Source organism: Astatotilapia calliptera, unplaced genomic scaffold (genome assembly GCF_900246225.1).
Source record: "Astatotilapia calliptera unplaced genomic scaffold, fAstCal1.2 U_scaffold_46, whole genome shotgun sequence".
Lineage (NCBI taxonomy): Eukaryota > Metazoa > Chordata > Actinopteri > Cichliformes > Cichlidae > Astatotilapia > Astatotilapia calliptera.
Window position 1 is genome coordinate 45,012 of NW_020535785.1, and position 12,694 is coordinate 57,705.

At 42.0% G+C, this 12,694-nt stretch overlaps 1 protein-coding gene across 1 annotated transcript; it reads left to right on the forward strand.

Moving 5' to 3' along the window:
- The first annotated feature begins 1,876 nt into the window (after window positions 1–1,876).
- Window positions 1,877–4,419, forward strand: LOC113018155 (uncharacterized). Its single transcript, XM_026161222.1, has 2 exons — window positions 1,877–3,973; window positions 4,390–4,419. The coding sequence occupies exon 1, from the start codon at window positions 1,918–1,920 to the stop codon at window positions 3,196–3,198; it is 1,281 nt and encodes a 426-aa protein (XP_026017007.1). The 5' UTR covers window positions 1,877–1,917; the 3' UTR covers window positions 3,199–3,973; window positions 4,390–4,419.
- The last annotated feature ends 8,275 nt before the right edge of the window (window positions 4,420–12,694 follow it).

Sequence of the window (12,694 nt, forward strand, 5' to 3'; positions counted from 1 at the left end):
GGAAGACTTGCTGAATAGAGGGTGGATAAAGAAATCAAAATCCCCCTACTCCAGCCCCATCGTATGTGTGCGAAAAAAGGATGGCGGCCTCCGCTTGTGCTGCGACTATAGGGAGCTAAATACAAAGTCAATCCCGGACCGCCATCCCATACCACGCATACAGGATATGCTCAACACATTGAAAGGAAGCTCCTGGTTCTCGGTCTTAGACCAAGGGAAGGCTTATCACCAGGGCTTCCTGGAAGAGTCAAGTCGCCCTCTCACAGCATTCATCACACCCTGGGGATTGTATGAATGGGTAAGAATTCCTTTTGGGCTGTCGTCTGCACCGGCAGAGTTTCAGAGGTCGATGGAAGAATGCCTTGCAGGGCTGCGGGACGACACATGTCTGCCTTACTTGGATGACAACCTTGTTCATTCAAAAACATTTGAGGACCACTTAAATGATCTAAAGCAGGTCCTGCAGCGTTATCAGAGCCATGGAGTGAAATTAACACCCAGGAAATGTGAACTGTTCAAAAATCAGGTGAGATTCCTGGGGAGGTTGGTAACTCAAGATGGTCACACCATGGACCCCGCTGACATTGCGCCTGTCCAAGCCTTAAAACAAAGGAACCCCACCACCATTGGGGAAGTGAGGAAGCTGTTGGGATTCATCTCATACTATCGCAACTATATTCCTAACTTTTCGCGCATTGCAAAGCCACTCTATGACCTGCTCTCCTCAGAAAAGCCAGGGGAAGGGAGAGTCAGGGCGTCAAAAGACAACAAAAAGACAAAGAATCAAGGGGGTCAGCTACCATCCTCTCACCCAGTGGTATGGTCAGCTGAGCATCATCAGGTGGTCTGTCAGCTCGTCAACTTCCTCATTCAGCCCCCCGTTTTAGGTTATCCTGACTTTGAGCAACCATTCATCTTACACTGTGATGCATCACAGGAGGGACTTGGAGCTGTGCTTTACCAAAGACAAAATGGGAAGCTAGTGGTTATAGCATATGGGTCTAGGACCCTTACTGCCCCAGAGAAGAACTACCACCTCCATTCAGGGAAGCTGGAATTTCTTGCCATGAAGTGGGCCATATGTGAGAGGTTTAGAGATTATCTCTACTATTCACCACCCTTCATTGTCTACACTGACAATAACCCCCTCACATATGTGCTGACAACGGCAAAACTGAATGCAACCACACACAGATGGGTGGCTGAACTCGCTGACTTCCAGTTCTCCATCAAGTATCGACCTGGTAGAGCTAACAGGGATGCAGATGGTCTCTCACGAATGCCCTTGGATATGGAACACTACATACAAACGTGTACAGAAGCAGTGACACCTGAGGTCCTAAACAGCGTGACTCAGGCTCTGGCTGTTCAGCTGCAGGGAAGTGAACCCTGGCTCTGCCCGTTAAACATCTCAACTGTGGTAGAAGAGCAAAGTGAGGAGGTAGGGATGTCAGGTCTGGAAATCCCTAAGGCAAACTTAAGAGATGCACAAAAAGAGGATTCTGTGATCGGGGAAGTCCTGAAGTATGTCATCTCTAATCGGTGGCCAAAAGGCAGAAAACAGGCAGGCAACAAGGAGATCGCTGCTCTGGCAAGGGAAAAACAGAAACTGCACCTTGATAATGATGGTTTACTGTACAGGAAAACACTCAGCCGAACACAGCTACTTCTGCCTAAGAAGTTCCATTCGCTCATTTATAAAGAACTACATGAAGACATGGGTCACTTGGGGGTGGAGAGAGTTTTGGCCCTCATTCGGGATCGCTTTTACTGGCCTCACATGCAGAAGGACGTGGAGCACTACATAACACAGGTGTGTAGTTGTCTAAAAAACAAGCGTACCCGTTTGAGCTGGTCTCCATTAATTTTCTACATTTGGAGAAATGTAAGGGAGGGTATGAGTATATCCTCGTGGCCATGGACCACTTTACACGATTTGCTCAGGCTTATCCCTGCAGAGATAAAAGTGCCAAAACAGCGGCAGAGAAAATATTTGGAGACTTTGTGTTGAAGTTTGGTTTTCCCACACGGCTCCATCATGACCAGGGAAGAGAGTTCGAAAACAAACTCTTTGCCAAGCTGGAGGGATACAGTGGAGTCAAGGGGTCCAGAACCACACCATACCACCCCCAGGGAAATGGTCAGGTAGAAAGGTTCAATAGGACACTGCTGGCCATGCTTCGGAACCTCCCAGAGGGGGCAAAAGCAGACTGGAAGGCATCCCTGGCAAAGGTGGTCCATGCGTACAACTGTACGCGCAGCGAGGCTACTGGATATGCACCTTATTTCCTCTTGTTTGGGAGAAACCCCAGACTCCCCATTGATGTGATTTTTGGTCTCACAGCTAATGACCAAAGCCCTTCTCATCAAGACTATGCTGAGAAGTGGAAGATTCGCATGCAGGACGCTTACAAACTGGCCTCAGCGACAGCCTGTAAGGAGAGTCGACGGGGAAAAGTGCTCTATGACAGAAAAACACATGGTGCAGAGCTGTACCCAGGGTGCAGAGTACTGGTCCGGAATTTTGGTGAGAAGGGAGGACCAGGGAAACTGAGATCCTTCTGGGAGGACCAGGTGTTTCAGGTGACACAAAGGAAACATAAGGAGAGCCCAGTATATGAGATTAAGCCAGAAAATGGCAAGGGACGTGTCAGAGTCGTCCACAGGAACCTCCTGCTGCTGTGTGACTTCTTACCAGCCGGAAAAGTCAACTCACATGCAGAACTGGGAAAGCAAAAACAGAAAAACAACAAGGACAGACATGAGCGGCATGAGCAAGAGCACAGTTCGGAGGATGAAGATGACTGGAGGGCAATCAGAGGACTGGCAACAGAACAAGGGGAACGTGGTAGACAGTCCTGGTGGACAGAAGCATCAGAGTTCAATGCAGAAAGTGGAGCAGGCAGTAGGGAGGATCTCTGTGATGACAATGACAGGGAACACCAGGAGGATTGCGAAGAAGAGAATCTGGGCGTGAATGATATAGAACACCAACGCGACCAGCATGACGAGGATACAGAGGCACAAGAGGACATTAAAGACACAGAGCAGACGCACCAGCTCGAGATGGAGTGCAGTGACCAAGAGGACACTGACCAGTCACCTGCCAGTGTGAAAAAGTATCCTTTCAGAATGAGAAAACAAAAGCTAATGTTTACTTACCACAAGTTAGGACAGCCAACGTTAGCACTTGAATAAATACCTCAGACACAGTCATATGTTACATATTGCAGTAAAGCAGTTATAACAGTTACATTTTTGGGTTTTTATTAATGCTTATTAGAAGGATAGAAATATTAATTCTGTTTTGTTAGCTATAAAGAAGACAGTGGAATGACCTGTAATGAGAATGGCACCCATGTCATGTAGCGAGGTTATGTCCAGGTGAGAGCACCTTACTCAGTAAAGATGCAGATACCCGTGATATGGATGGAAAAGCAGTGGACTGTTATCGTGCACAATAACACCTGCTGCGACATATGACATGAAGGGGAGATACATGTCATGTGTTTCACTGTGGCTAGCAGTGATGCTGAACTCTGACTCCTAAAGGGATGTAGCCTCCTACGAGCAATGTATAGTTGCCACATAAGGACTGATATTGGTAGAATGTCGGGACGCCATTAACTTTTTGAGGGGAGAGTGTAAGGACAAGAAAGACATTGTGGACAAAACAAGACACCCCCCATAATCTTTAGTGACAATATTGTAGTTAGTTAAATGGTCTGATTGTTCACATCTGTATTTTCTTTGATTGTGGTAAAATAATGTGTGCCCCAGTCTCCAAAAATGACATAGTGCAGGAAGCGTAGTTATTCCTCCGTTACACCACAAGAGGGAGTATCCCCTAAAATGAGCAGCTCTAGCGGGAGTAAAGAAGCCAGCCACTACCCATAAGGCAGTGCGCCTATAAGCGTTATGTGAGACTGCAAAAGTGTGTAACGCTGTGCTATGTCCATGTATATATTTGCAGGTAAGCAGATACAAGATGGTAAATAACTTAAAATGTGTCTACAGATGAGTCCACGGGGTTGCAGAGAATGTGGGAAAGTTGGCCGTTAATCCCCACTATGTGTCATTAGTGTATAAGTTATTGGTAGCGATGTGAATTAGCTGTGATGCTAACGATTAGCAGCTAGATCTGATTCATTAGTTTGTGTGGAAACCTCGTGGCACTTTTGTGGATTTATACCTGTACCGGGCTGTAATCACAGCAGATGTAGACTGGTGGATCACAGTACCTTGTGTTTATGTTTATTTCATTGTTCCACTGTAAGAAATATTAGTGATTTGAGTTTAAATACTACCCATAAGGCAGTGCGCCTATAAGCGTTATGTGAGACTGCAAAAGTGTGTAACGCTGTGCTATGTCCATGTATATATTTGCAGATGCAGTAAAGGCGAACTCACAAAGCCACACTGGTTTCAATTCATTTTAATTCAAGTGTGCAACATTTGGAAGGGTGGTAAACCCCGTATTAACATAAATCGACTGTCCCATTCTAAGAAAGAAGGGGGACTAGCCCTGCCCAATATAGAGTATTATAGTATCTCTTTTGAAATGGCTAGATTAGGCAAACATTGGGCAGGGAAAAATAATATAGACTGGATTTTAATAGAACAAGAGCTTGCATCTCCATTCACACCAATTGATATTTTATCACAAAAAGTGAATAATCACGGTAAGACGCAAAACCCTATTTTGAAATTTTCGAAAATGGTATGGTTGGAGGTGCATAAGAAATATAAACTTGTGCCATATGTACAGAAGTATGCCCCCTTGTGGTATAATCCTAAAATTAAAATTGGTAAGCAGACTGTTTACTGGACACAATGGCTAAGAAGAGGTATCAGAACTATTAGTGACCTATTTGAAGGGGGTGTTTTCATGTCGTATGAGGATATTAAAAATAAGTTTTGTTTAGAGGGTAACAGTCATTTCTGGAAGTATTTGCAAATAAGAAACTGTTTAAAAGGAGGAGTTACAATAACATGTGAAAGTAACTCGATAGAGAATTTCATGCTACTACCCCCATTTCTGTGCACAGCTGCGAAATGGTATAATATTTGCCCATGGATTAAAAACAATATAAATAAGAGCCTGAAAAAAGTATGGGAAAGGGATCTAGGGCGTACAATGGATGAAGATACATGGGATTCTATATTGTCGAACAATGGATTATACATTAGGGAAGCCAGGGGAAAATTTATTCAATACAAAATTCTTAACAGATACTATTATACTCCTTCAAGGCTGTATAGAATGGGGATTGGTAGAGATGACTTGTGTTGGAAATGCCAAAAAGTCAAAGGTAGTCTGATACATGCCCTCTGGGAATGCCCGCTGGTTTTTCCAGTTTGGAACACTGTACTGAATTATTTGCAGGGGTGGACACTTTGTAACCTACCCAGATCACCTAAATTATGTTTACTAGGAGACAAAGGAGAGGTGCCGCAATTAAGTAAACACCAGTTTAGAGTGTTAAGTACTGCATTGGTAACATGTGCCCGTGTCATTTTGGAACACTGGAAGGACTCTCATATTCCAACGCTTAAAATGTGGAAAGACAGAATGATTGGGAATGTTGCATGCGAAAAGATGCTGGGAAAAATACATCATGTGACAGAAGCTGCGCTGGAACAGTGGGACAATTTTTGCACCTACATGTCTACCTGACTTGGACATTTGAGTTTAATACAACATATGTTAAAACCTGACTTGTTTTGTTTTGTTTCGTTGTGTTTTTTTTATTTTTTTATTTATTTATTTTAGTTATTTATTTTGTTTGTTTGTTTTTGTTTGTTTGCTTCTTGCTTTTGGTTGTTGCATCTCTGTATTTGCTGTTATAAAATGGAAAATCTAATAAATACTTGAATTATAAAAAAAAAAGTTTTTGACAAATATACGCATCCATTGATCAGTGAAGTGTCCATATTTGCTATTACTAACACACAGTTATCCTATAGAGTTTGAGTCAGTCCAAACTTAAAGTAATTATTTTTGTGGTCAATTGCAAGAAAACTGTAACTTTTGTTAGAGCTACTTCCATTAGCTTTAATAGCTTTGATAAATTGGATTTCCATCCTGAAATGCATGCCAAATAATTTACATTTCAATTCAAAAAGATGAAATTAGGTTTCTTTAGTTCAGCTCATCTATCTCCCTGTTTGCTCCTCACTGTGTACAAACACTTTTCTCCTTTTTCAGATGGGAAAATCATCAAAGCTGAGCCTGGACAGAACGTCACTCTGCCATGTCGAACTCCACATCTCAGCGTTCCCATCAGAGCTGTGGTGGAGTGGTTTAGACTTGACCTGCAGGAAGGACATGTCCTCATGTACCGGGATGAGCAGTTTATTTCAATGAACCAGCTTCCATCGTTTGTGAACCGGGTGGATCTGCAGGACAGACAGATGAAGGACGGAGACGTGTCTTTGATTCTGAAGGACGTGACAAGTGACGACACTGGAACATTTCAGTGTTACGTGGTCCAGAGAGGAACAAATGGCAGGAAAAGCACTGTTGATCATATCAGCACCGTCTACCTGAGAGTTGTAGGGAGCAGCGATGGACATCCAACAATGAAATGTAGACGTTTAACACAAATACAATTGAATTTTTTAGCGTTTTTCTCTTTTTTACTTAGAAGTATTGTTAAGGAGATTTAAAAACAAAGTTAATTTTCATTGTCTTCTTCATTATTACGTTGCTGTTAAAAGGTAATAATGCCAATGAAGTCCGTATAGTGCAGCCAGTCCCTTAAACACTGCTGCAATCCACTTTCACCAAAATAAGTTTTCTCCTATCACTTTTGATCTTTGATTATTTGCTTGCTGAGGTTAATTCGTGATTAACAGCTTTGATTCTGCTGTTTGGAAACGTGTGCTCCAGTTTAGTTTATTTCCAGCAGTAATAAATTTGTTAAATGTTGGGTCTGTGTTTCCACATGCCCCGCTAGTTTAGAGACTTATTCCTCATGACGAACACAAGACATAGCAGAACATCTTCAACCGGTTATTAACTCGCTAATGAGGGAGAGCTTTGGTCTGAATCAGGCGGTGGAGCATAATGCTCATCACTCTCTAGCCCAAATCCTTCAAAGAGCAGCTGTCCTCGTAGCCTTTTTATTGACATGACATTTACAGTACACATGACAACACAACACAAGCACCTCCCATCGTAAAACCCCCCCTTGGTTCTAAGACAAGGCACTATATGTGTGTGTGTGTGTGTGACAAATAACTTTGTTGTTTGCAAAACTTGTGCATAGGATTTTAAAATGGACAATTTATACTTGTATTTAAAGTTATGAAATATGATTCATTAAACATGTTTGTGGTTGTTACAGTAAAAAATATAACTTTTTTCTACTCTGATTTTATGGTTTTTTTCTGATTTTAGATCTATTGTGTTAATACAATACATGTACAAATGAAAACAAGGCAAAGTAAATCGTTTTTAAAGGTAAAATGTGGAGGGACAATCAAAAGTAGTTAAAAATGGCCAATTATACCCTGGACCCCAGAGGGTTAAACATTTTTTTCAAAGTAACTCAATAGTTACTTTTCAAGTAATTAATTAATTTTAGAATATTGTAACTCAGTTACTAACTCAGTTACTTTTTGAAGAAGTAACTAGTAACTATAATTAATTACTTTTTCAAAGTAACTTGCCCAACACTGCCCACATCTAAAAACTCTCTCTCTCTCTCCCTAACTTGCTCGCTCTGTCTCCTGCCCTGCCTTCCCCTCTTCCTAAACAACCCTGGTGGTGACTTTTCTTTTTAATTGGTGGACATGAGACATTTTTTGACAGAACGGGAAAGAGGTGACTTTTTTTCTTTCTTTTAGTGTTTTCGTGCTGTCCTTAGAATACGCTTAAAAAAACACACACAAAAACAAAACAAAACGTGACAACAGTTTTTGGCATGGCATGGCTTATATAAATTATAACAACTGTGGATTTACTGGCTGGTAATTAAAATTTAAAAACTTAGAAGTTCGAACATTCAATATGGGCTGAAATAGAGAGTCAGCGTGGCTGCAGCTTGTTGCTGTGTCAGCTTAAATCAGTCATGTGATGTGGAGGTGCAGCCTGTCCGTGGACCACAGAGGGTTAATAACACTCACCTTACTTCCATTTCCAGAGTGTAACATCCAACCACCTGTATGAAATCTGAAATTCCCATGGTGTTGTGCTCTGGCACAATTATAAGCATTGCTTGCTACTGAAAACAAGAAAAAAGCCGGCCCTGCTATGGGCTAAACAATTATTAATGGTGGAGGGGGGGACCGCTATGCAATATATTCAGTTTTAGCATTTATATTCACTGCTGTCTGTAACTATGCTCTAAGTGTTAATGCTATCTTATTTTAACAAACAACAATGTCATATAGAAAACTGGGGTGGCACTTGGGGTGGCAAAGGATCATTTTATTTTATGACCCCATGCCACCCTTCTAGATCCGCCCCTGAGTACATGGCACGATCAGAAGCTCCTACACATAAAGAGTTAAAGTAGTAAAAACTCTGATTTTGGGGGAGTTGCAGTGACACCGGCTCACTCCTTGGTGGCCGCTTATCGGGGCCTGGAGCCTGGGGCTCGCTCGGGCCACTTCGGAGGTGGGGTGCCCCCGGCCTCTCGGCCTGGGGCTTGGTCACTCAGGCACAGCTGGCTGTCGGCGGAGCTCACGGGCGCGTCACTGCAACTCCCCCTGGCTTCTGCTCCGCGGCTGCTGAATGAGCTCTCATCTGGGACTCTCCTTAGCTCTTACTGGGACAGTGGCGCAGCTGCCCCTCTGTGGGTCTTCCTTGGTCTCTTGTGTTCTGGGGGCCTCTGGATGTCTGGAGTTTTGATCTCCTCCATACCTGCTTGATACCATAGAGGACAGGGCTGTGGCTCCCCACACTCCCTAGCAGATCATTACATGGAGAAACCTTTGGAATGCAAGCATGCTGATCCACACAGGTATGCACACAGGTGTACACATGGGTATTCACAGACGCGGACTAAAGCTTTCTTGGCTGCTGCCTCAAAGCACACTGTGCGCTGTCTATCTTGCGTGCTGCACAATATCGTTTATTATTTAGTAACTATTGATATCTATGACTAGCTAGTTTATTGTGATGGTGCTTTTTTTTTATTATTATTATTATGTTGCTCTTTGTTGTTTGCTGTCTCCCCTGTTTTTTTTGTTTTTCTTTCTCTCCATACAGGTGACCCAGGAGTTTTTTTTTTTTTTTTTCTCTCTTCCCCCCTTCTCACCGTCTCTTCTCCCCTTTGGTTTTCTTTCTTCCTCTCCCCCTCTTTCTTTCATTCTTTCCCCCTGTCCTATTAAAAAAAAAAAAAAAAAAAAAAAAAAAGGATGACAAAGGATGAACTGAAGCTCCGCCATCACGTGATGTCACATGCTGCTGTTTCCAATGTCACTTCCAAAAAAAAAAACAAAAAAAAAAAAAAAAAACCTCTGATTTTGTTAATACTGAGATATGTTTAAGAAGGAGTGTAAAGTCAAACCGTGAGTCTGATTTACAGCAAAACTGTCTGATGCTTCCCGCTGCACCAAAGGGCAGTTCATTTAAGAGATAAGATAAGATAAGATAAGACAAGATTTTATTGATCCCACAACGGGGAAATTTTTGCGTCACCTCAGCTCAGGTACAGATATATGAAGGAAATACAAAAATACAACTAAGTACAATCAATGAAAAAAGTAAGATAATGCACTATATACAATGGTAGCATACACAGTATGTGATTATGGATATAGTTGGAAATATGGAAGACATAAACTATATAGCTTGGAAGGTCATGGAAGGTCCATTATGCATGAAGTGGTCCATTTGCATTTATTTATTCCATTAAACACTTCTGTGAAAATCAACTAGGTGTTTGTTAAAATAAAAATTAGAAATTTTTGAATCAGTTAGTTGTTTTCTCATAAATGTACTAAATAACCATACACAGAGAACTTTGACATTTTGGTAACCTTATTATCAGAGATGGGCAGTAATGCGTTACTTGTACTTGTAACGAAACAAATGAAACACAATGAGCCAGAAACCAAAACACAGGGAACAAAGTCCAAAACAACAGCACTAAGGCCCAGGAACAGTCCAAAGGCAAACAAACAAAAGAGCCCATGAACCGTCAGCAGACACTGGAATGTGCTGGCTGGGTCCTCCTGGACCCCCAGCCGACAAGACAAGAGGCTGCACGGGCCCCTCGGACCCTCCAGCAGAGACACGAGGCTGAACGGGCCCCTCGGACCCTCCAGCGGAGACACGAGGCTGAACGGGCCCCTCGGACCCTCCAGCAGAACCAGGTTGCAGAACAGATGAAGTGGGTGTGATGTCAGAATGCTCAACAGTTCTGTAGTGGCGGCGGCCAGAACGCCGTTTCCTTCGGGATGAGGAAACAGGAACCGGTGGAGAAAAAGAGACCTGCTCCTCATCCTCTGACCACATAGCTGCCAGGAAAAAGGCAGGTGAACGAGAACCCAGCTGGTGTGGGGAGGGAGAGGAAGTCCGTGGCAATGTTGAGACAGAAGGAGAGTGTGTGTTGTCCTGGGGTAACGGTGGGGAAGATGTAGAGAGTGAGAGAGCAAGCTCGCCAGCCTTGACTTGCTCTCTCCAGGCAGTAATGGTGCCGTCCAACTTAGTGTCCTTAGCAAACTGAGACAGCTGAGGGTTATGGCGAATGATGGCATCCACTGCATTCAGCCCGACTGCCATAGTCCGTAAATCCCGTGACTGGGCAATGCGGTCGAGCAGACTCACCATCCGCTTTATCTCGCCGTTGAACTCCGAGGAAAAAGAGTCTGCGGGGTCCATGTTCTGGTCGCGATCTTCTGTTAAGTGACGGCTGTGTGCAGACAGGAATAGGACCCAAGGTGCAGAATCCAGAGACAAACTTAAACCAAAACAGCTTTAATGCTGAACTCAAACATAACATAACTGGAAAAAATCAAAATAAACTAACACCGGTGGACTGACAAAACACACAGCAAAATAAACAATAGATCACGACACGGACACAGAGAAACACAGGGCTTAAATACACAGCGGGAGCAATCAGGGAATGAGTAACAGGAGGGAAACACAGCTGTAGAATTGGGCTGAAAGATCTATCGCTTTATCACCTCTTCAGGTTGTAAATCGTGTTTTTAAAAAGTAACTAAGTAACTAAGTAATTAATTACTTTTGAAAATAAGTAATCAGTAAAGTAACGGGATTACTTTTTGGGGGAAGTAATCAGTAATTAGTTACTGATTACTTTTTTCAAGTAACTTGACCAACACTGCTTATTATGCAGTTCCAAAAGGTTCATTCTCCTCATCTGGACGTAGTGTTGTCAGTGGGAGAAACGTTTCGTCACTCATCCAACTGACGTCTTCAGTCTGCCATCTGCCATTAACTTAACTTAACTGTCGATTTTACAAAACTCAATATTTTCTGTGTCAAAATCTCAAAATATTGCATGAAATCATTAAAAAAGGGATTTTAAATAGAGAAATGTTGGACTTGTAAAACGTATAATAATACTTATGTACTCAGTACTTGGTTTGGCCCCCTTTTGCATGAATTACTGCCTCAATGCGCTGTGGCATGGATGCTATCAGCCTGTGGCACTGCTAAGGTGTTATGGAAAACCTCCGAATCTCCGAATCTGAAAACCCACACAGCTGAAAATCATAAATTTGCTCACACAGCGGGCCAACAGATCATATTTAAAGTGTTGAATTCAGTCTGATAGAAACAGCCTCAGGTCCATCTGAGTTTTAGAGGCAAACATTTTTTCAGGCTCTTTTTTACCTCTTAAAAGCTTTTTTTTCTATCTTTTGGGTTTTTAATAACCCCAAAGGTCAGCCATCTGTTACCATCTAAATTTCTATGTGCAACCTTTTAGTTAAAAGTGATCTCCACGCAGTGAACAGTCCTCAGTCTTGTATGCTCTAAAGAGTCCAAGAAAACAACAGTTTTATTACTTTGTGACTTATTAGTTCATTTGTAATTGTAGGTTTTCTCTTTGTGGCATAAAGAGACTAAATCTATTCAAGGTTCAATAAAGTATTGATAATATAAAAATATGCATTGTGTCCTGTTACAGTTACTTAGTTATTTTTAAGAAAATGTTCTGTTGACCTGGTTTTCTATTTAAATGTTTTCTGGTGTTATTTTCTGATTACATTAGTTATTATTATGCACTCTCCTAATAAATCCCTGGAGCCTTATGGGGTGGGTGGAAATAGAGAGACGGTGGGTCACATGAATGAGACTTTGAAAGGCAAAAAGACAGAAGAGTACTGAGATGAGGCCTAACGAGTCTCAGAAAGCAAGAAAATCATAGAATCAGACTGATGAAATTAGTTTATGAATTTGGAAGTGATGCAGGCAGATGAGTTAATACAGATCTATCTTACTGAACTCATGCATGAGCTTCATTGTAATGCACCATTGTCTCCATTTTACGAGTCATTAAAAAAAGTTGATCATTATGTAAATGTATGCATGCTGCATGTCACATATACACATTTATAAACATTTCAAGTGCAGCAGTAAAATGTAAAGTACAGTTTTATTATTTTGGATTTATTATGCATGTTTTTTGTGCATCGCTGTGTGCTGTATGTTAGTGGAACTGCAATGTTCATTCATTTTAAGTATTTTGATTATATCATTTATCAGATATAT